Source organism: Herpailurus yagouaroundi, unplaced genomic scaffold, assembly GCF_014898765.1.
Source record: "Herpailurus yagouaroundi ecotype Mexico unplaced genomic scaffold, PumYag 202, whole genome shotgun sequence".
In the NCBI taxonomy this organism is placed as follows: Eukaryota; Metazoa; Chordata; class Mammalia; order Carnivora; family Felidae; genus Herpailurus; species Herpailurus yagouaroundi.
This window is the reverse complement of record NW_024412433.1, coordinates 8,598,911-8,624,033: the sequence shown is the minus strand read 5'-3', so window position 1 is coordinate 8,624,033 and position 25,123 is coordinate 8,598,911. Positions and strand designations below refer to the sequence as shown.

The following is a 25,123-nucleotide window of genomic DNA, read 5'->3' as shown; positions in this document are numbered from 1 at the left end:
TTTTTTTTTTTTTTTTTTTTTTTTTTTTTTTGCTGTAGTGGTAGACTCCTGTTTGAATTTGAATGCCAGTGAGTTCCGAGTTTCTCCCTAGATGTATAAAATATGTGAATTGCATTATTTTATTTCTTTATTTTAAAAAAATAGTTAAACACTTGAGCTTAGTAGCCCTTCCCATCTGAACAAGTCTCTTGTGCACTTGTGGTAATGCAACTTAGTTCCATAGTCATATTCCTGATACGCCTCAGGTTATGAAACAGGAGATACATTAATTTTTTCAGTAGTCATAAAAAAAGGCTAGCTGTTTCCGATCCTTGAATGTCTTTTTACCTTTACTCTAGAATATGTACATAAGAATAGAAACATCAAAGCACTAAATAGTTCTGAATAGAACTTTTTGGTACACATTCACCTAGAAATACTTCAAACCCATGTAAGGTCCAAATAAACTATTTACCAGCTAGGAATCCTTGTTTGTAGTTGGGTTTATCTGATCAAGTTTATCTTAATACTGATGTAAATAACATTTTTATGAAACATTTTATAAGTCCTTTAGTTTGAGAGAAGGAAAAAAATAATTACTAGAATCCAAATAATTGTTTTTAGTAACTTTATCTTTCAAAGAAAGCCTGTTTCTGCAACAACAAATATTCTCCAAATTTATCACTTTACACCAAATTTCAAACAGTTCCTTCTTTTGGTTTTAAGTAATCGTTTTCTCCCTTAACCTCTCCAGTTTCCTTAGGAAAGGAGGGTAAGCTAAGAGGAAGGTTAAACCATTTATTCATAAGATCTGTAAACCCCCTATTAAATATCTCTCCTTTAACATCAGTAAATTTTCATTGAGGCTTTTAAATCACTGAATAGAAATGAAAGATAGCAGTTTTTTTTGAAGAAAGAAAAAGAAAACTTTCAGATTATTTGTTAAATACTTACCTCGTATTGTCAATCTCCCAAGCATGTTATCTTATCTGCTCGGTAGACCTGTTTGCTGCTGTGACTGAAGTTCTCCCGTGGACTTATTCAGAGCCTCCAGCACTGGCACTTGAAAGCAGTGAAACAAATGTGTTGTATAGCTGCAAGCCTGCCAAGAAGGTTATTTCCTCTTTGATACATTCATTTTTAGAGAGTAGCAGCATTCATTATAATTCATAAAACTACCAGTTAAGTATGTTGAACCAGTTCATGACCCTATTCATGTTATGTTTGTAAGAGCTTTCTTTGATATTTGGGGGAATGAAATAAGCCTCTGTCATTCTAGTTTAAGATAGTTTTGTTTCAGATTAATACTGAGCTGTTTTTCCCATTTGAGAAAAAATAAGTCCAGAAATTCTGGAGCTTGCATTCTGTGAAGATTCTGCCCTGTGAGCCTTACAGTAATTTCCAGAGTTCTAGTTTCAAAACATGATTCTTATCCAGCTTTTATGTGTTTGCTGTGGAACACAATTAATTCTCTCTGGTTGCAACCTTATATAGAAGAGTGCAGAAAGGTCTGCATTCTACTTGTATACATAGGTTTTAGCAGAAACTTTCATTGCTCATTTTTTAAACAGATGTCCTCTGGATTGGGGAGTCGGTTCTTTGGCAGTTTTTTTTTTCCTCCACAGATGTATTGGGGAAAGCATACAGAATGTAATGAAAATATATTCCTGCCTTATTTTAGAAAATTGATATAAAAATTTTAACAGCTATGCAAAGTTTTTCTAAACTGTAAGACTAGCTTATTAGCATTAGAACTTCTAGCATTCTCAAAATTTCCTTTTAAAAGATCATCATAGATCCCTCATTTTAATTTTTTTTTTTTTGACATTTATTTATTTTTGGAAGACAGAGAGAGACAGAGCACTAGTGGGGGAGGGGCAGAGATAGGGAGACATAGAATCCGAAGCAGGTTCCAGGGTCTGAGTTGTCAGCACAGAGCCCAATGTGGGGCTCGACTTATGAACCACAAGATAATGACCTGAGTTGAGGTCGGACACTTTACCAATTGAGCCACCCAGGTGCCCCATAGATCCTCATTTTTAAAGTGTTTAATTACTTCCAGGTCAGCCATAGCATTTGTGCCCTTTTTCTGTTTCAAATTTATATTCCTTAGCTTGTGTGGAAAATACTTGATTCATTTCAGTTCTACTGAGCAATTGAGATTTTGTTCAATATTTTTTTAACTCAAAATTCAGTCTTTTATAAAAAATATTTGCTATGAATTTTGAGTATGAAAACATATAAAATAATATTCAAGTGGATTTTAATGTTCCAGGATTCTCTGCAGGAATATGGAAATATTCTGAAGCACTGCTTTATTCTGAATCACAGTTTAGTACCTGTCACACAATAGGAACATTATATTCAATGAAAAGACTTGTCTGAAACAAGTTTATGTTTACAGATACCTTCATGTATTTGTGTTTATAGATACCATGTTTGTTTGTTTATTATTCTTTCAATGTTTATTTTTGAGAGAGAGAGAGAGCGCACAAACAAAGGAGGGGCAGAGAGAGAGGGAGACACAGAATCTGAAGCAGGCTTCAGGCTCCAAACTGTCAGCACAAAGCCTGACAGGGGTTTTGAACTCATGAACCGTAAGATCATGACCTGAGCCAAAATCAGACGCTTAACCTACTGAACCACCCAGGTGCCCCTCTAGATAAAATTTATTAAAATATTCATGGAATATATTTTTAAAATGATGACCATTATTACTGTTATACTACTTTACCAGTACTAACCCTCTCACCCACATTCGCTCACCTTTTTTTTAATCGTAAATATAAGTAGTTAAAATTGGTGGTTGGATTATTTTTTTCTATTTTTAAATTAGTTTAATGGGGAGGGAACATAGCTAGTTCAAACTACTTGTTTGGCAATTTTGGGTTCTTAGAAGCATAGCTGATAATCAGGAAAAAAGCAAAATAATAATAAATAGATGAAAGGTAGACAAATCTCTCAGTTGGCAATAACTATAAGCCCTCTAAAAACTCACGCATGTTAGATGGAAAGCAGCCTATAAGTCCTCAATCCCAATCCCTTTACATATATACTCACAGAAACATGTCTCTCTCTCCTCTTTAATGAAAATACCACTTGCACGTGGTGGTAAATCTAAATAGTACAAAAGAATGGTCAGTGATAGGGGCGCCTGGGTGGCTCAGTCGATTAAGTGTCTCTTGATTTCATATCAGGTCATGATCTAACTAACGGTCGTGAGATCGAGCCCTGCATTGGGTTCCACATGAGTGCAGAGTCTGCTTGGGATTCCCTATCTCCCTCTCTCTCTGCTTTTCCCCTGCTCGCACTCACTTTCTCTCTCAAAAATAAATAAAGAAACTTCAAGAAAAAGTTCACTGATAAATTCACCCTTGAGACCGTTTTAACAAACATTTCGATGCCTACTCCATAAGTAGATTAACAAATTAAAAGGTGGACAAGCACTTTGGTGATAGCAGAAGGGGTCCGCTGAAGAAACAGGAAATACAAAGTATAGGCATGTAGGTCTACTCAGAATAGAGGCTTGTGGCTCACCTGTAACTCAGCCCTTCACAATTTTATGTGGTATAATACTTGCTACCAGAGTGGTTACTTCTACATATTTAAGAAAAGGTCAAGTCATCTTTATTTAGCTCTGTTTTAGATGGCAGGAATATGTGAAATGCATTTTTTAAAAGATTGCCATCCCAAATGACAATTATATAAAAGTATGATTCTTAACTAGTTGGATGAAATTTCAAATATCTGGAAACTTCATTTGTGTGGAATATCTCATTTACCAAGAACTCCAGATAAATTCTTACTAAAGTAGCTTAAAGTTCAGATTCAGACTCTAATAATTGGTGCGTTTTTTCTAAAATAATGAATTTTGTCCCTGGTGCCTTTTTAATTAACTTTTTTATTTTTTAAGTTTATTTATTTATTTTGAAAGAGAGAGTGCACGAGCAGAGACGGGGCAGAGAGAGAGGGAGAGAAAGAATCCCAGGCAGGCTCCAAGATTTCAGTGCAGATCCCAATATGGGGCTTGATCCCACGAACCCTGAAATCATGACCTGAACCGAGATCAAGAGTCAGGTGTTTAACTGACTGAGCCATCCAGGCACCTCCTTTTAATTTATGGAACAGATTCTATCTTTGACTTAAAAGAGCAGTCTAAGACTCAGATTGTCTAAAACTGAACTTCTGCTCTTTCCCTCCAAATCTGCTCTATGTATTGGTTTCTTTATCTCTGGCAAAGGTATTTGCATCCTTCCACTCTCTTTTTCTCACATTCTGCATGTTATCCGTCAAGAAATCTGCAAGACCGACTTGGAAGGCTCGGTCGTTTAAGCGTCCAGCTCCTCATTTCGGCTCAGGTCATGATCTCCCAGTGAGTTTGAGCCCGCATATGGCTCTGTGCTAGTGGCACAGAGCCTGCTTGCCATTCTCTCTGCCTCTGCCCGCACCCCCCCCGTTTCACTTCAAAATAAAAAAATAAACTTAAAATATCTTGTTGGTTCTACCTTCAGTATGTGTGTACACACACACACACACACACACACACACACACATATGTATACGTATATACATGTATATATATATACACTGAATTTCCCCCCCACATCTACTGCTGCCATCTTACCTTACTAAGTCACCATCATATCTTGACTGGATTTCCAGGTAGCCTCTTAACCAGTCTTCTTTCTTCTACCTTTGCCCTCTATTCTCAGTAAAGCAGCCAAAATGACCCTTTTAAAACAAGTCAGATCATATAATTCCTTTGTTCAGAATTCTCCATTGGCCCTTAATTTCACTCACAGTAAAAGCCAAAGTTCTAATAAACTCCTGGCCTATAAAGTTCCTGTAAAGCTTTTATGATTTGGCCACATTCTTCCCCTTCTTCATGACACTCAAACCATTGGCCTTTGCTGCTTCGCAAACATGCCTGGCATTGTTCCAGCATAGGGATATGCATGAGCTGTTTCCTCTGCCTGATACACTCTTCCCCCACATAACCACTTGGCTTGCTTCCTCACTGCCTTCCTGTCCTTGCCTAAATATCACTTTATCATTGAAGCCTACTCTGAGTGCCATAATTAATACTGTTAAACGCTCCTCTACTGGCTCTTCCAGTACCCCTTACCGTGACTTACTTTTTTTTTTTTTGAAAGAGAGGGGTTGGGGGGAGAGAGCACGCATGAGTGGGGAGGGGCAGAGGGAGAGAGAGAATCCCAGGCAGGCTCCACATTACCGGCACAGAGTGGCACTCCAACTCATGGAACTGTGAGATCATGACCTGAGCTGAAATCAAAGAGTCAGATACTTAACCGACTGAGCCAGCCACCCAGGCACCCCTATTAATTTCTTTTCTTCCTCTGAATGGGCTGTACTTTCTTACTTCTTTGCATGACTCTTAATTTTTTATTGAAAACTGGGTATTTTGAATATTATACTGTGGCAACAAAGGAAATCAGACTCTTCCCCCCTTCCAAGGGTTTATTATTGCTGCTTGTTATAGATTGGTGACTTTTCTAAAGTAGTTTTATAAAGTCTGTATTCTTTCTCATGAATGGCCACTGAAGTCTGTGTTACATTCATTAGCTTAGTGTTGAGCTAGTGTTTTTGCTAGAGTTTCCTTCAATGCCTGGAGCCAAGAAAAGAAAAATCAAAGGAAAAGGAAAAAGACTATTTGCAAATTGGCTGTGTGCTAGGGCGCTCCTTCAACACTTAACCAGGTCATTTACCACTCTGCCTTAGCCTTCACTTCCTGTTTGTGCACAGCCTGAGATGAAAGTTTACAGTTCTCAGGCCTTTCCTGAGTATACATCCAGCCCTGAGTATGCATGTGGTATTCTCAATTCCCCCAGTATACTCGGGAGCTTTTAGAAGCCCTTATTAACTCCACATATCTCCTTTCCCAGCCTCTTTCTTTCCAAGCTTTTTGGTCTGTTTATTTCCTATCCTATTAACCCCTTTTATAAGGGTTATGGCCAATACTTTTGCCTTTAAGTGTTTTCAGCAAATAACACCTGGGAAGTTGCTGCAGCCCTGGGAGTACTCTAAGTTTGGTGAAACAAAGGCAGACTGTGCACTGGTGCTTCAAGGAGCCACCAGACAGGTTGAAACATAGCCACAATTCTGTGAGAATAGTCTTTCTTTCTCCCTCTCATTAGCAGCCTTACCAGGACACAGGCCATGCTCTCCACTGAACCCACCAATCTCGGGAGTAGGGGTGGTAGGCAGGTAGTTGAAAATGTCACAGCCCTCCCTTACAACAGTGATTCCTTAAGCTGTCCCCTGGTTGTTGTAAGTTTTTGACTAGATTGCAGAGTTCTATAAAAGTTGATTCCGACAGTTTTTGCCAGATTGTTAGTGCCAGACAGAGCTGCTTATGACTGTATCTACTTTTGTCAAGAACAGAAGAATAAGATTTCTTTTCTTTTTTTTTTTCTTTTTTTTTTTCAACATTTATTTATTTTTGGGACAGAGAGAGACAGAGCATGAACAGGCGAGGGGCAGAGAGAGAGGGAGACACAGAATCGGAAACAGGCTCCAGGCTCTGAGCCATCAGCCCAGAGCCTGACGCGGGGTTCGAACTCACGGACCGCGAGATCGTGACCTGGCTGAAGTCAGACGCTTAACCGACTGTGCCACCCAGGCGCCCCAAGAATAAGATTTCTTAAAATATCAGTGAAACTCTATAATACAACTTGATGTCATGAAGTGGCAATGTCCTTTAATCAAAAGAACTCTTATACCTGGAATTACAGTTGATGATCATAAAAGATCCAAATATTTTTATGTAAAGTTGCTCAGCTCTGCAAGTCTTCAGTAATCCCTGTAATCAGCTATTAGAAACAGACTTTTATCATCAGGACACTTATTTAAATATCAGAAATGAATTAAACTTTCTGAGAATTGAGGTACATTTTCATTTTTATAAAATCAAGGAAATACCAATGAAATCTTTAATAATCTACAAGTTAATAGCATCCCACTCATACTGTAGACTTTTCTTGGTTTGCTCATTTTAAGGGCTGGTGGGAATGTACTAATAATATACTATAACTTTTTTAATATTACAGATTTCTCTAGATACAGGGATGCAATTTGATATATTTTTAAAGAAGTCCCTCCTTTTTTTAAAGTTTATTTATTTTGAGAGAATGTGAGAACACGAGTGAGGGAGGGGCAGAGAGAGAGAGAGAGAGAGAGAGAGAGAGAGAGAATCCCAAGCAGGGGCTCGAACTCACATATGATGAGATCATGACCTGAGCTGAAACCAACAGTCAGATGCTTAAGCAACTGAGCCACCAGGAACCCCTGAAATTTGATATTTTAAGAGCCATGTTTCTTATTATGGTGAAGTAGCAATTTCTTTGTATTTATAAATTTTTTAATGTTTATTTTTGAGAGAGAGAGCACACAAGCAGGAAAGGCAGAGAGAGGTGGGGACAGGATCCAAAGCAGGCTCCACACTGTCAGCAGAGATCCTGATGTGGGACTCAAACTCGTGAACCATGAGATCATGACCTGAGCTGGGGTCAGACACTTAACTGACTGAGCCACCCAGATGCCCTTTTGTATTTATAAATCTTATGAAGCTGCTCTCTTCTCCCTTTTGAGATATTTTTGCCCTACTTTGGTAGCACCTGAAAGAAATCAATCTGTTTGGAAATAAAGCAAAAGCTTATCTAAAACTGTAGCTATTTTTAGTTATCTGAAGTCTAGTAAAATGATTTTAAAACTATATGTATATATTAAAGGCAGGACTAAATTTGTAAGGTTTAGGACAGGATCTGTGTAATTTTGTTTTTGTTTTCTTGGTACTTTACATGTAGTAGGTAGATATAAACTGATAAAGTGGAAATCCACACATAGCAGTAGCTTGTGATATGGAAGTTTATGGGATAAAAGTATGCTTGGGAAACAGAACTGCTTCCTTCTTTTTCGGTTATTTTCCTGATAATGCATATTTGATGTATCTTTTTTATATTGTGATGAAAATAAAATTCAAAAAATCTCTCTCTCTGCTTTTTATCCTAATGATATTCACTTTTTTATTTTTATAAACCAAAAAGTAAAGGAGAACAAGAAAAGTTGCTACAATTCCCACTACTTTTAGCTCCATTGTTAAAAACAAATGCAGCTAACAGATTTATAATTGAGTAAATATACTTTTAAATTTAACATACCAAAACATAAATATGTGGAAAAAAGCTGTCATATGTGATACATTTTATGCTAATACAGTGGTTTCCAAACTGTTGAATCCCTTGCTCTCTACCTCCCCCTCTCCAATAAAACAAAATCCACTATTTTCCTGTGACTTGATCACTTCTAGACATTTATTTTTTTAAATATGTTCATGGAGACATAGAGATGAGGTGAGTTTTTATTGCTGATCAGGGATAAGTCATTTAAATACTTTATTATAAATGCTTATCTGAGTCTGAGGAAAGTATATCAAATGACAGGAATTATTTTGTGATGTTATCTGAGAGAATTGTTTAGAAAAGCTAAGAGTTAAGTAGTGTCAGAATTATCTAAAATAACTGAAAGAAAGCCTTATGGGCTACTGTTAAAGATTTGGTGTATTTTCTTTTAATTTAATTTCTTCCCATCTCTTACCTTTCCTTGCCTCTTTTTGTTTCCCTCTTGCAGTTTATTTGTTGAGGAAACAAGGTCATTATTACTGTCAAGTTTCCACAGTATGGGTTTTGCTAATTGCACCCTGCATCCCTGTATGTAAAATAGTGTGGTTTTTAGTCTTCTTTATTTCCTGTAAATTGATAATTGGATATCGGAGCTTGGTTGATCACATTGAGGCTCAGTTTCTCTCCCTTCCTCCCTCTCTCTCTCCTCTCTCTCTCCTCTCTCTCTCTCTCTCTCTCTCTCTCTCTCTCTCTTCCTCCCTCCCTCCCTTCCCTCTCCCCTCCCCCCTTTGGAGGGACAGGGCTGACAGTACACATAAGGTGTACTTGTTTCAATTTTTATGATATCAGTAGTCATTGATAATTATCCTGAAGTCCATTAATTCATTCCAAGCCTCAAAGTGATGTTGATAATTATTTTACCACTTATTCATTTATTAACTGTTACTTTAAAATTTTTATATTTATACATACATTCTACATATATTGTAATGTTTAGACAAAGATTAATGTGTAGAAATTTTGCTTTCAGCGAATATTTACATTCCAATCATTGCTTAGAAAGATCTTTTGTCCTTTTAGAGCTACTTGCTAAAAATTAAAGTAAACATAGAATATTCTGGCTTTATTGTACTCTTGAAGGGACTGAATGTCTAAGCTAATTTATTAAAGAATTTATAATTTCTTGTCTTAACACTTAAACTGAAGAATGTGTCAGGATTGGAACCGTTATAGACTGAGAAATTTGACAAGAATTTTTTAATGTTCTTTGAGTTTATAGCCTCACAACCTATTTCAGTCTTTATGGTAATCAACTAGATAAAGCTCTGCATTAAGCTCCCAGTATTTATGTTTGCTGGCAAAATTTTCTCTGAACCTTATGAAACTATTAATATCTTACTCTAAGTATAATACTTTTTTAATAAGTGAACATCATGAAATAAATGAAGTTTTAAGATACATTTAGAATAAGCTCTTTCGTGTTAATCAGTTTTCCCTGGAATGTCTTACTCTGGCTGCAGCCGAGGAATGAGTGGGTAAATGTTCTGTGCCATTAGCTCCTTAAAAACTTGGTGAGGATATCTGGAGGTCAGGACCCTGAATACAACGAGCTTTCTAGGTTTAATATCCAGCTCACTTTATGTTATTTTGCATGAATATTTGGGCATGAGTTACTACCTTCCCTTTTTTACAAGTAAGAACCCAAACCACAGCTAGAGTAACTAAATTCCTGGTTCTGATCCAAAGACAATTTCTGGTAATGCATTTAGATTTCAGTCATTATAATACGGTATTCTACTCTGTCTGTCATACATCCCACCAACTCTCCCCAGCATAAATAAGGTGGAACAGATACCTTATTATGGGTAATGCAGTTAAGGCTCAGAGAGATTTAGTGGTTGCCACTCTGTTATTAAATGGCTGTGCTGGAATTGGAATTCAGGTCTTTCTGATTCCAAACCCGTGTTGTTCTCCCTACCACAGCAAAATGAAGGCAAGAGGAAAAGAAGGCAGAGAGATTATTTAAGGAGTCACTGTTACTTCCAGTGAGAGATTATTGAGGCCTGAAACAGGCAGTGGAAACAGAAACAAGATTTAAGGGTTTCACATGACTTGGTGGTAGATAAGATACAGGGAATGAGAGAATAGAATGATTAAAGAAAGATGTGAGTTTCCTGGGTGTGTAAATGAAATGTCATGGGAAGGGAAGCCGTTTATGGGAGGGCTGGCCCTTATTCCTCTTTCTGTATGGAATTCTGTCTGTTGGTTGAGGCGTTTGTCGTATATTTGGTTGAAGACATTCAGTAGGCACTTTGAAATTCAGGGTACTACTTAGCTTATTTAATCTTTTGGTAGTGAATACAAGGGAATTTAATAGGGTATATATTCAATTTATTTATTTATTTTATTTAAATCCAAGTTAGTTAACATAGTGTAATAATAGTTTCAGGAATAGAATTTAGTTATTCATCACTTACGTATAACATCCAGGGCTATTCTCAACAAGGGCCCTCCTTAATGCCCATCACTGATTTAACCCATATCCCCACCCAACACCCCTCCAGCAGCCCTCAGTTTTGTTCTGTTTAAGAGTCTCTTATTGTTTGCCTCCCTCTCTGTTTTTATCTTATTTTTCCTTCCCTTCCCCTATGTTCATCTGTTTTGTTTCTTATATTCCACATAAGTGAAATCAAATGATATTTATCTTTCTCTGACTTATTTAGCTTAGCATAATACACTCTAGTTCCATCCACATTGTTGCAAATGGCAAGATTTCATTCTTTTGATCACTGAGTAATATTCCATTGTGTATATACTATACACACACACACACACACATATATACATATAATATATATATATATATATATATATATATATATATATATATATATATAATATATACACCACATCTTCTTTATCCATTCGTAAGTGGATGGACATTTGGGCTCTTACCATAATTCGGCTATTGTTGATAGCACTACTATAAACATTGGTGTGCATGTGCCCCTTCAAATCAGCATTTTTTTTATCCTTTGGATAAATACTTAGTAGTGCAATTACTGGATCGTAGGGTAGTTCTATTTTTAATTTTTTGAGGAACCTCCATACTGTTTTCCAGGGTGGCTGTATTTCCAGTTTGCATTCCCACCAGCAGTGCGAAAGTGTTCCCCTTTCTCCGCATCCTTGCCAACATCTATTGTTGCCTGAGTTGTTAATTTTAGCCATTCTGACAGGTGTGAGGTAATATCTCATTGTGGTTTTGATTTGTATTTCCCTGATGATGAGTGATGTTGAGTATCTTTTCGTGTATCTGTTAGCCATCTGGATGTCTTCTTTCGAAGTGTCTGTTCATGTCTTTTGCCCATTTCTTTACTGGATTACTCATTTTTTGGGTGTTGAGTTTGATAACTTCTTTTTAGATTTTGGATACTAACCCTTTATCTGATATGTCATTTGCAAATATCTTCTCTCATTCCTGTGGTTGCCTTTTAGTTTTGCTGATTGTTTCCTTTGCTGTGCAGAAGCTTTTTATCTTGAGGTCCCAGTAGTTCATTTTTGCTTTGTTTCCCTTGCCTCCAGGCAACATGTCTAGTAAGAAATTGCTGCGGCCGAGGTCAAAGAGATTGTTGCCTGTTTTCTTCTGTAGGATTTTGATGGTTTTCTGTCTTATATTTAGGTCTTTCATCCATTTTGAGTTTATTTTTGTGTATGGTGTAAGAAAGTGGTTTAGGTTCATTCTTCTGCATGTTGGTGTCCAGTTTTCCCAACACCATTTCCTGAAGAGGCTGTCTTTTTTCCATTGGATATTCTTTCCTGCTTTGTTGATGATTAATTGGCCATACATACGTGAGTCCATTTCTGGGTTCTCTATTCTATTCCATTGATCTATGTGTCTGTCTTTGTACCAGTACCATACTGTCTTGATGATTAGAGTTTTGTAATGCAGTGTAAAGTCCAGAATTGTGATGCCTCCAGTTTTGATTTTCCTTTTCAACATTACTTTGACTATTTGGGGTAACAGAGTGTATATCCTTTTTTTTTTTTTTTAATTCTTTTTTAAAGTTTAGTTTTTGAGAGAGAGCAGGGGAAGGGCAAAAGGGAAAGGGGACAGAGGATCTGAAGCAGGCTCCACGCTGACAGCAGAGAGCCCCATGTGGGGCTTGAACTCACCAACTGTGAGATCATGACTGGAGCCAAAGTCAGACGCTTAACAGGTTGAGCCACCCAGACGCCCCTGTATTCTTAATTCCTTTGTCATTATGTTATTCCTATGGCACTTAACCTAGTGAGAATTATAAATTCACAGTTATACCGAAGGACTACCCTGAGGTTTATGGCCTCAGCAGATTGCCAGTGTGATAGACCCCATGTGCATAGAACAGTGTTTCTGCCTATATACTTATATTGCTGTATTTTTCCTTCTCTAGTGAAAGATTAGAAGAAAGACAACATATTCTTGAAAACATTTGATTTATTAATATGATTTGATATTGAGGTTACACAAAATATTCAGTAAAGAAACAGTAGTTAACAGCCAGTATGTTGAGAGAAAGGAGTTCATATATGCATGTATGATCAGATGATATAGCAGTGGCTTGTGCACTTGCATAGTTCCTGCTCTACGGTAAGTTTGTATAGATAATAAAGTTGGCAAGTTGACTGTTGACTACAAGCCAAGAAATTGTACTGAAACAACAAATTAGAATTAGGTACTGGAGCACTTGGGTGGCTCAAATGGTTAATGTCCAACTGGCTCAGGTCATGATCTCATGGTTCCTGAGTTTGAGCCCTGCATTGGCCACTGCACTGACAGTGCGGAGCCTGCTTGAGACTCTCTCTTTCTCTCTCTCTCTTTCTCTCTCTCTCTCTCTCTGCCCCTCCCCACAAATAAATAAATAAACCTTAAAAAAAAGAATTAGGTACCTATTTCAATGTTTCATTTTTTCAAGCAGGCTTTACCTAGTCCTCTGTGTGGTCTCCCTAGTGAGAACTTTAAAGCACAATAAAATTAAGACACTCAGTTAGCCCTAATGGGGCAGCACAGGTACTTGTTAACTTTCCCTTTTTTTGATTATGCAGCTAAATTATAAACTTCAGAGGGCAAGGGAACAGGGAAGGGTTTGATTCCCGCCCCCACCCCCACCCCACCCTCTGCCAGAGGTTAATTAACCATTAGGCTTTGAACCTAGTAAAAATACTTACTGTTTAAGTCTGTAACTATAAATTTATCTTGGCTCCCTTTACATTTTACTAAATAATAAAAATTATTTTGTCTTTAGTATCAAGCACTCTGCTAATAATTTATGGAAAATAAAATATATAGAAAACACAGTATTAGCCCTTGGGATATGTGCAGTCTTGAGTTGGTTTTATTTGTAATTAATTTGGTGACAGAATCCTTGAGTTGGTCAGAGAATTTTAGTATCAAGTTATGGACAGAGCTCTAAGTTCTTAGCCTAATAGGAGTGAAAAATAAAAGTTAAATAAAAGTAAACTGTAAGTTGCAGAATGACTCTCCAACAACGTATTGGTATAATACCACTTTAAGTCTCATAGGAATATTTCTCATTGAAAAAATGTCCTGTAATGATGAACATTGAAAACCTTTGATGTTTGGTTCATTAAAAGCTATGAACCAAAGCTAATTGTAAAGTGGGACAGACATTATGGAACTTCTAGTCCCATTTTTCTTTTTTCATACATAGAAAGGAAGCCCAGAATGTTTGGTTCATTGAATCTTGTCTAAATTATCCCGGCTATTTAGAGACAAAACAGGAACTGGAACATGGGTTTCTGACTTTATGGCTTCCTTTTATGTAACATATTGTTATTTATGTCACTATGCATTAACTGAAGGTATGTATGTTATTACTATATTTTTAATTATTTGCTCATTTTGTTTTTTATATTACTCCTGCAAAAAGAAAAGTTATCGGAGCGCCTGGGTGGCTCAGTTGGTTAAGCGTCCGATTTCACCTCAGGTCATGATCTCACGGTTTGTGAGTTTGAGCCCCGCGTCGGGCTCTGTGCTGACAGCTCAGAGCCTGGAGCCTGTTTCAGATTCTGTGTCTCCCTCTCTCTCTGACCCTCCCCCGTTCATGCTCTGTCTCTCTCTGTCTCAAAAGTAAATAAACGTTAAAAAAAAAAATTTTTTTTTAAGTTATCTGTAATTACAAAAAGAAGAAAGTGACTTGCCTAATGTCACATACTAAGAAATTAGCAAAACTAGGACTAGAACCCAGATCTTCTATTTCCTAGTACACTGAATCTTTCACAGCCCCAAACTTTTTCTCCATGGTGTTGCCATTAGTATTATTTACAGATTATTCCTACTAGGAAACTTAGTCAAACTGAGAACATTTTCGAGAAAGAATGATGGACTCTGTTGTAAGCAGTAAATAATCCAACTTTCTCTTGTAGCAAAATTCCACTTTTCTGGATGGTTTTCATCAATTTGCCTCTATTGCATTTGAAATTTTAGTTTGCCACTTACTAGAATTTGAGGCTAGAGGATAGTTCAAACAGAGTTATAGATTTTAATTGGTCTGTAGGTAATTACTGTTTCATTCACAACAAGATAGTCTTTTAAAAGATTTTTATTAAGTGTAGTATATGGTAGTGTTTTTTTTAAGTTGTTATTGAATATAATATCCAAAAATATGCACATAATCAGCCAACAGCTTCATGAATTTTCACAATTGAACAAACACTGTGTATAACACACACCCAGTTCAAGATCATTATCAGCCTCCCATACATTCCCCTTACACTCACTTCTAGTTACTACCCCTATCCTGCTGCCCCCTAAAGAGTAACCACTATAACAGGGTAGTCTTTTAATGAGTCAGGTACTTCATTAGTCAGGGTCATCCTATTTTTTTGGTCTTGGCCGAAGTATATGAAGAGGATGAGAAGAGAACAGTTTCTGTTCTTACCAACACAAAAATAATTGAAAACAGAATTTTTTCATTATTAAGGCATATTTACCAATTTTATATTCAATCAGTAATACTGGGCGACTCAAATCTTGTGTTCCACTTTGGAAACATACGGAGTCTCTGTAACAACTTTTGTCTTCTGAAACAAAACACAGTAAGCAGGAAATATAAGAATTGATGTAGAGCATTGTGTGCTCCCCATGGTTAGTTTCCACAATGGAGGAGGCATGAGGGAATGACTGTAATGCTCTAAGGCAGAGCTGTGGTTGAGGAATCACTGATCCGTTCCACTTTCTTTGTGTACTCTGAATATTGAAGATAGATTTTTAATATCAATAATTGGAATTCCGTGGATTTTTAATTCTCCGACTTCTGTGTGAAATAATTATTGTTTTCCATAAGTTAAAAAAAATTTGGTTAAAATTCTTCCATCTTGATTTAGAATATTTTACCTATAACACTGTCTTCACTTTCTCTATTCTTCTCAGGACCCCTGAACAGTGCCCCAGCGTTGTTTCATTGTTGTCAGAGAGTTACAATCCTCACGTGCGTTATGGAGCTGCTATGGCCCTAGGCATCTGCTGTGCTGGTACCGGAAACAAGGTAAAGTCCAAAGCCGGTGGGGTCAGTTCTTTCCTGGCACCAGACTGTTTTCCCTCACAGAGAAGTTTATGCATCCGCTGCAAAAATACAAGTGTGGTGTGATCTGTAAGAGTAAACTTGCCTCACAAAGCTTACCAGAACTTCCTTCCTCACTTTACTATGCTGGATTGCTCAAAGCCAGTTATGAACAAACCAGGGGAGCCTACCTGGCTCAGTTGGAAGAGTGTGTGACTCTTGATCTTGGGGTCATGAGTTGAGCCCCGTGTTGGGTATAGAGAGTACTTAAATTTTTTTTTAAATTTTTTTTACTGTTTGTTTATTTTTTGAGAGAGAGACAGAGCTCAAGGAGGGGAGGAGCAGAGAGAGAAGGGGGCATAGAATCTGAAGCAGGCTCCAGGCTCTGAGCTGTCAGCATAGAGCCCAACGCAGGGCTCAAACTCAGGAACCATGAGATCATGACCTGAGCCAGAGTTGGACACTTAACTGACTAAACCACCCAGGTGCCCCAGAGGTTATTTAAATTTAAAAGAAAAAAAAATTTAAATTAAAATAGAACAAACCACATTCCATGGGGTGGCTATAATGGAGACATGCTGTTGAATTTCTCTTTGAGAGCATTGATTTCTTTCAAAAAAGAAAAAGATAAAATACTTTTTTCTTTAAAGAATTTGGTCATTTTAAATGGTAATTTACATGTTTAATTTTCATGATTAGTAGATTTACATGTTTAATTTTCATGATTTTGATAGAGAATCAAAATTCTCATATAAGAGCACCAAAATCAATCCACTTTGATTTCTTTTTTTGTTTTACTTTAAACAAATCACTTTAAGTGCCATTTGCCTGATCTCTCCTCACAAACATAACAGATAACCTGATATTTGTTAAGTTCTCAAAAGTGACAAAATAAGGAGTTGGGTTAGATAAGTAGATGATTGGAAAGTACAGTTTATCATGAGATTCATAAAGAAATGCACTGTTGCTTAAACAAGTATTCTTGATTTATAGCAGTGACCTAATCATAACATTTTTTGCCTTTCATAACACAGACGGACACACCTTGACCACTGCCCCAAGCTACACTTTTTTTTTCCTTTTTTTTTTGAGAGAGAGAGAGGGTGCAAATGAGCAAGGGGCAGAGAGGGAGAGAAGCAGGGCTCCCCTGAAGCAGAGCTCGAGCTCACTGGACCTGGGACTCAAACTCACGAACTGTGAGATCATGATCTGAGCCGAAGTCAGATGCTTAAGGACTGAGACACTCAGGCACCTCAAACTTTTTTGTTTTAATGGAGTGCATGAGGGAACACAAACATAACGAGAATGAGAACATCTAGAACAAGAACATAATTAGGGTATGCTTCTGATGTCTTTACATCAGAGAGAAGGAGAACACTTTGAATGTTTATTCATTTTTGAGAGAGAGCATGAGCGGAGAGGGGCAGAGAAAGAGGGAGACAAAGGATCCAAAGCAAGCTCTGTGTTGACAGCAGCAAGCCTGATGTGGGGCTCGAACTCACAAACCATGAGATCGTGACCTGAGCTAGTCATACACTCAGCTGAGCCACCCCAGTGCCCCAGAAGGAATCATTTTTTTATCCTCTGTTGTCCAAACTAGATAAAATAAAACATAGGTATTTATTGATTGATCCAGGAATTAAATTTTAATTTGCTTGACTTTTTCTCAAATAAAGGGTATTAGTATTGGATACTAATAACTTTTCCTAGTCCTGTAAAATGTTACTGAAGCTAGGAATTAGTATGGGCATTTTCACTACATGTGACAAGAATTACATAAAAATTTATAGAGAAACATTCCCTTCCAGTATTTCTCATTCATCTCCTTACCCTGCTTTATTTTTCATCATGGCACTTACCACCACCCAGCATATTTTTACACCTATTTACTTGTTGTCTGTCTCCTCTCCACTGAATTGTAAGGTCCCTGAGAACACAATGTTCATTGCTGGAATCTAAGGTCAGACCTGGCACACAGTAGGTTTCAGTAAATATTTGTCAAACCAGTGATTGGGGGGTGGGGGGCCTGGGTGGCTCAGTTGGTTAATAGTCCAACTTCAGCTCAGGACATGATCTCACTTTTCATGAGTTCAAGCCCTGTGTCAGGCTCTGTGCTGACAGCTTAGAGCCTGGAACCTGCTTCAGATTCTGTGCCTCGCTCTTCTCTGCCCCTCCCCCACTCATGCACGCGCGCGCGTGCTCTCTCTCTCTCAAAAATAAACACAAAAAATTTTAATTTAAAAAAATCAATGATGGGGTGGAGATCATTTAAGGATATGATAGTGAACAGGTTGGACATAGTCTGTCATCACAGAGATTTGTTTTTAAAATGCTTTTGTTTCTTTTGGGGGAGATTTCTTACATGAGAATATATCTGCAGTTTTATTGGAAATATCATTGGGTAGGGGCACCTGGGTGGCTCAGTTGGTTGAGCATCTGACTCTTGATTTCATCTCAGGTCATGAGATCATGGGATCCCAGGTCATGGGATCAAGCCCCACATTGGGCTCCGCCCTGAATATGGCACCTGCTTAAGATTCTGTCTCTCTCTGCCCCTCTCCCCCAGTCACATGTGATGTCTTTCTCTCTCTCTCTCAAAAAAAAAAATTTTTTTTTAATAATATACAAATATCATTGAGTATATAAAATACAGTTTATAGAAATTGGCCTTCATTTTTTTTTTTCTGGGATACATCTGTAAACAAAGGAAAAATATAGATGTTTTTCAAAGTATTTTCTCCCTCAGGTCTTCAGTAGACATTTATGGCAGGCCTCATAAGTTAAATATTTTAAATTAGATTTTTTTTCTTTCCAGATTATTCTAACCTTAATATGATATCTAGGAGCAAATGTTGTTTGAGACACAGCATCTGAACAAGTTAATTCAATGAGAAATTTTTATTATTCCTACTAAGCAAGACTGCTTTGTTTCTAGATAGTTTGTGTGGTCTCCATGTCAGTACCTATCTGACCAAGGTTTGGTGCTTTATGTTTGGTTCTTAAAAACCTGAAACACCTGTTTATTCTAAAATATCTATCGTTGAGGTTATATCACATAGTTCAAAGACCAAGTTAGTGTCTTTTAACTTATAAGCTGGAAATTTGGTTATATTTGTATCATGACTATCTTAGAAACAGTATTGCCAACATTATGAGTAATAGTCGAAAAACTTACTCCTCTGCATAATGTCATGACATTTTTCAGTGAAATGGGGAGAAAGAATACACTTACCTGGTGTGTATAGTATCTGTTAACAGCACTGATTTAAAATAAATAAATAAATCCACATGTAAAGAAAACTGAAATTGTTTTCCCAAGAAAAAGGATTTAACTTTTTCTTTCCTTGGCCTTGAAACAAAGGATATTTAAGAAATGGTATATTATATTAAGAAATCAGTTTGATTATCTTGTAAACCCATTTCTCTGTTCCTCTAGATTTATACCTACCAAGGACCTTAGAAGGAATGTTATAACTTGGCACTTAACTAAGGTTCCACAGGGTGTTAATAGAAGTTAGTAGGGCAAAAGAGTTCTTGGTCAAATACAGTGGACAAATACAAAGTTCAAGTGATTTCTTTAATAAGGCTTTTTGGAGCTTTTGCTAGGATATGTACATTTGTAGAGTATTTGATAAGCAGTATATATTTTGAATCTGTAAGAGGGGGTGATATCTAGTACACAGGAACTCCCAAACTTATTTCACCAAGGAATCCTTTTTTTCATAGGACTGATTATTCTGAAGAATATGATTTTAGGGAAATCCTGCTAAATATCAATTTAATTTTTTAAGTTAGGTCTTATAAAATCATCAAAGACATTACCTTACCCTAGTATTTGAAGGAAGTTGGATACTTAATCCAGGCTTTGGGGTCAAACTAGCCTGGAGTCATTCTACTTGTGTGACTTTGGGCAAATTTCTTAACCTTTCTTACTCTGTTTCTTTGTTTATAAAGATGGTTTTATGTTGTGGGTTTTTTGTTCGTTTGTTTTGGGATTAATAGAACTATATGGGATAACACATATAAAATAGTGCTGTGCTTGAAAAATAATAGGTGTTTATCAAACATTAATCTCATTTTCTGTTACTTTGTTTTTGACTTCTTTTACTTCACAACAGGAGCGCTTGTGTTCTGTAAGCTTCCTTTGCACTTACCATCAATTGTATTGAAACTTAAAGCATACTCAGTTCCAGGTAGTCTTTAATGAACTTATTACAATGTTAGATGAAAATACTGACTTAGAATGACAGTAACTAATTTGAAAATCCAGTGATACCAGCTTTATTTAAAGTTTTTTTAATGCTTTCAGGAGGCAATTAATTTGCTAGAACCGATGACAAATGATCCTGTAAACTATGTGAGGCAAGGAGCTCTTATAGCTTCAGCTCTCATCATGATCCAGCAGACGGAAATCACTTGTCCAAAGGTAAGCAAACAAAAAAACTCTGTAGAAGAGAGCTGGTGCAGGCTTTTCTTTAGTAACTTATGTTCTTTTAAGGACATTTGTAACTCAAATATAATGAACACTGAACTCACAGGAAGTAAAAAGGTGTGAGAATGGGGAAACTTTAAATATGTAGTAATACTCCCTAAGTGCATTTTTTACAGATGTATAGTCAGTTTGTTAATTCAGCTATATAGCCATAATTGAAAAATTAAAACTTACAGATTGATGAAATCATAAAAATGAACTTTAATTTTTGCCTCCTGCTGTCCTTTTAAAATGTATTTAGTAGGATAATTGTTCCTCTGATACAGGATGCAAACTCAGGTGGCCCATGGGTTTTTGATCCCATCTTTCTAAGATAATAAAAAGTCTTACATTCACTTTATATGATATATCCAGTCTCAGTTTAGAAAATGAGTACATCCAGGGGCACCTGGATGGCTTAGTTGGTTAAGCACCTGACTCTTGATTTTGGCTCAGGTCATGATTTCATAGTTCGTGAGATCGAGCCCCGTGTTGGGCTCTGTGCTGGCAACACAGAGCCTGCTTGGGATTCTGTCTCCCCCTCTCCTGCTCACTATCTCTCTGTCTCTCAAAATAAATAAACTTTATTTTTTTTTAATTTTTAACATTTTTATTTATTCTTGAGAGAGTATGAGCAGGGGAGGGGCAGAGAGAGAAAGACACAGAATTCGAAGCAGGCTCCAGGCTCTGAGCTGTCAGCGCACAGCCCGACACGGGGCTCAAACTCACAAACCACAAGATCATGACCTGAGCTGAAGTCACACACTCAACCAACTGAGCCACCTGGGTGCCCCAAAATAAATAAACTTTAAAAAAAAAAAAAAAAAAGAAGGAAAATGAGTACATCCAGACTGTCTTAGAGTGTCACTGCCCTCCTGGGTGATCTTTTGGGCAGAGTTTCACATGGCTGCAGGACGGCCTTCTTTCCCTCTTGACCCCTTCTGTTCACATAGGCAGTCCTGCATATTTACCCTTGTAGCTGGAAGTATGGCTCTTAGTGCAGCTTCATCTGCTCCCTCCTCTCTGTCTTCCTTTCCCTCCTCTGCGTCCTACTCCCTCTCCACTAGTACCTCAATCGATAGCTAATGCCTCCTATTTTTCATGTCAGATGTCAATGCACAGTGACCACTGATCACATTAAGCTCTCTAAGTGATCCCTCTGAAGCCCATCTTTAGGCTTGGAGTGAGGGGGAAAGACCCACAGAAATCCCCTTCACATATCCTGCAGTCCCGTTTTCTCAGATAGACCCTGTGGATGACTCCCCTCACAGAGACATCTATTTTAAAATTTCCTCATGACAATCCCCTAGACATCATGTTAAGAGTATAATATCTAATGTAAATTGGCACCTCAGCCAAAACGTTTCGTTTTGTTCAGAAACAGAAAATGTGTAGATCTTATTCACGTGTACTATAACTTACCACGTTTACTATATTAAGTAGATGTGTAGAGCTTATGCACTAATTTCAGATCTTTTCGTTAACTTGAAATTAGGGTATTTAATAGTTTTGTGTTAATTTTGCTTCTGTTTGAGAAACAGTCAAAATTAACAAGTGGAAAAACCATTAGTATACTGTCTTCTGCCTCATCTGCCTCAAATGAGTGTAGAACATCCTCATTTTCAGCAAAGTAGATTGATGGGGCGGGTGGAGAAGAGAAGAATTGCCAGAACTCATCGATGCTGGATTATTCATTCTCATTTTATGAAACTTTGTTTAATAGATTTCTATTTCTAAGCATTTGCTGTCATTTTTATTTCATTTATCCAGTGCTGCTCTTTCTGTCAAAATAATTTGTAAGACTTCCAAAAATTATATTATTGCAAAAATAGAATCTAACTTCTCATTTTGTTTTAATAATATATTACTTCATATATTATATCTTTTAAAACATAAACATCTTTTCAAAGAGTCTGCATTTCTTTTTGGTTTTTATTTTTAAATATAGCAGTTACAGTATGAATAGTTTTCACATCTTTTATTTCTGTTTTTGATCTTCTGAGCTTTATCAGCTGGAGGTTATCCAATTGAGTAATGTCATTAAAGAAGAAAGTTTAGGCCATGGAATACACCTCCCCTAATAGTAATATATAGATACTTATTCACTTTGACCTTGCATGTTGCTTTCATGTTATTTGTATTGTGAACAAGACAAATGTTTTACTATCTTTCCATCCTCTGCTGTAGGATTTTGTTGATTTTTCAATCATAAACTCTGCACCAACAATGGCAGAGTCCTTTGGAATGGGGGTGGGGTAGGATATAGGCTGTGTATTTTGAAAAAGCATTCAACTATTTATTCTAATAAATAAAACTTTCTCACATTTAGAAAAAGTGAAAAAATACAGAATTTAATTCGCATTTTTAAAATCATTCCATAAAATACTGTTGAACCAAGTCTTAGCTGATGTGAATACATGGGGCACACTTCCATCTTCAGATTGTACCAGAATCCTGAGTATTGATTAAGAATGTTGAAATGCAGTTAGAGCTGGTAGCCATTGCCATTAATATAAACTCCACAGGGAAAGTTAAATGTATACCCTGCCAACTATGAAAGCAAAGCTGTGTATGGCAGTATAAAGCTCCAGTTTTCAGGAAACGCTATTCCTTAGAGGGAAACTGTTACTGAGCTCATGAATTCTAAAATTTAAGTTCTATTTCATTGTTTTCTGCTATTAAGCATGCAGTAAAGACTTTTGTGGACTGTCATTTATATCATTTCTCTTTTATCTGATAATTGCTAACAAGACAACTTGAGATTCTTTTGGAGTGGTATGTGACATTTTGCTGAAAAGAAAAAGCTGTTAAGCTTGAAGAGAAGTTCTCAAGATTATGAGTCCTAGTCACAAGGTTGCAAACTGGTGCATGAAATAAAGTGGAAGTAAAGTGGAGATCAAGTGCTAATTTCATCAAACTATAACCACCCCTCAAAGGAATCCAAAAGGGACGTTTCTCAGTTTATGAAATGCACAATGAGACGTTCCAAAGGAAATGTTTTATGTAATCATGATATGCATCACATCCATTTACAGAATGCTGTCTTAATGCTTAGTTTGATACGTTATGGTTTTGGTTTAAGTAATCCCAGTGCATCTTTGCTTTTCTTCTGCTGGTTTTTTGCTCACTCACTCTCACCAATGTAGACCCAGGAACATGCATATACCCCTGGGTGATTACAAACCCAATTTAAAAAGCCTTTACACCAGACTCAGAACCATTTAACTAGAATAATGTACTTTTATACGTCCTTGGAACTATTTTCTCTGAAGAACCCAACTCTGCTCTTTATGAAGGATCTATCTTTTATTTTCCTTATTAAATGAAATCTACCTTTAGCATTTTTGAACACATACATATTATCATATATAGAATCAGATAAAAATATCACAGTGTAGGAATAAAATATTTGGTGCTCTTCCTGGCCTAATATCCCCTGGCCTGAGGTTACCTCCTGGGGGAAAGCTTCTCCCACCACTGACAGGTACATTTTTGGCAGTAGGATCATGTTTGGCCAAGCTTGATAAGCTTTTGCAGTTCTAAAATCACTATTTAAGTAGACGAGGCTTTTGTGAAATATCATAGTAACCTAGAAGTATTTCTATGGAGAAAGTTTGAACTTCTATAGGATGAAATTATAAGAATGAAATTTTGTATTATAAGGTGATAGTTCACAGCATAACACATCTATAAATAATAATATGTATTACCATACTGTCACCTTAGGTAGGAACTTGGACTCTAATAGTGTCAGTGGTAATATAAAGAAAGGGCTGCAAGCAACTACCATAAGCAAAATAATACTCATAAAATTACGAAGGGAGCTAAAAACATCATTTGGCATATTGATAATGGGGAAATCATGGTAGCATTGACAATATCTTGAAAGAAGAATAAAGATCATTTTTTGTTTTAAGCATGTTGAGTTTGAGATGTTAGCAAGTCAGCTGGAAATAAGATGAGAGCATAGGAAAAAAGTCAGAACCAAAGAGATTTGGGACTAGCCACAAAGAAATTATATAAGTCATAGCCCATTATCTGCAGTTCCAAAATCTAAAAAGCTCTGAAAATTGAAGACAGGTTTGTTTATTTTTAAGGTCTCAATTTGGGGGGCATCTGGGTGGCTCAGTGAGTTAAGCGTTCGACTCTTGATTTCAGCTCAGGTCATGATCTCACATTGGTGGGGTCGAGCCCTGCATCGGGTTTCCTGCTGAGCATGGAGCTTAAGTGCTGGGGATTCTGTCCTTACCTCTCTCTCTCTCTCTGCCCCTCCCCCTTCCCCACTCATGCACTATTTTGCTCCATCAAAAACATAAAAATTAAAAAATTTTTAAGGACTCACTGGCTGCAGAACTTGACCTAATATGAACTCATCTATAGCCTTTATCCCATTTAGTGTTAATATTCAGTCATTTAGCTGCTTTTAAAATATTAATTTGTTTGATTATAACTTATTGCCCCCATGCTCCATTGAGAGTATTGCATAATGTAGGGTATATGTATAATGCTATCTTTCTGAATTCTGAATTCCAAAATTCATCTGGCCTCAAGGATTTCATGGAAGGAGTTATAGACCTCTAGTTTAAGTCATAAGAGGAGATGAAATCTCATGGAAAAGAAAAGAAAAACAACTTTAAAACTGATCGCCAGTGTGCTGCTTTATTTCTGTATTTGGCAAAATAGAAGAAAATTGAAAGGAGACATTCCCAGGTGATAAGTACCAACAGAAATGACCCCAAAAAACTTTATTCCCTTCTCCCCATTTTTTTTTTCTGAGAGTGATTTCCCACCCCCCCCCAGCCGTATAAGGTATAGAGTTAAAAATATGATGAATGTTAAAAATGCATGAATTTGGAAAAGGTAGGTTTTTAGATAATCATGCCCAGTAGAAAGCATGGATCACAGGATTGCCTAGAGTTTAATTGTCTTTTCTGTGAGATTATCATAATATAAAATGGGAAATAAATATGCTTTTC

General features: G+C 36.8%; 2 protein-coding genes across 2 annotated transcripts in view; one reads left to right on the top strand and one right to left on the bottom strand.

Moving 5' to 3' along the window:
* The window catches only part of HTR2B (5-hydroxytryptamine receptor 2B), a 16,391-nt gene extending 15,195 nt beyond the window's left edge, over positions 1-1,196 (bottom strand). Inside the window, exon 1 of the mRNA XM_040450731.1 lies at positions 934-1,196. The gene's annotated coding sequence lies outside the window, so the exon portion shown is untranslated. The remainder of the gene's footprint in view (positions 1-933) is intronic.
* The window catches only part of PSMD1 (proteasome 26S subunit, non-ATPase 1), a 96,464-nt gene that overhangs the window by 49,332 nt on the left and 22,009 nt on the right, over positions 1-25,123 (top strand). The window contains exons 17-18 of the mRNA XM_040450730.1: positions 15,547-15,661; positions 19,986-20,102. Of these exons, the coding sequence (XP_040306664.1) occupies positions 15,547-15,661; positions 19,986-20,102 (232 nt within the window). The remainder of the gene's footprint in view (positions 1-15,546; positions 15,662-19,985; positions 20,103-25,123) is intronic.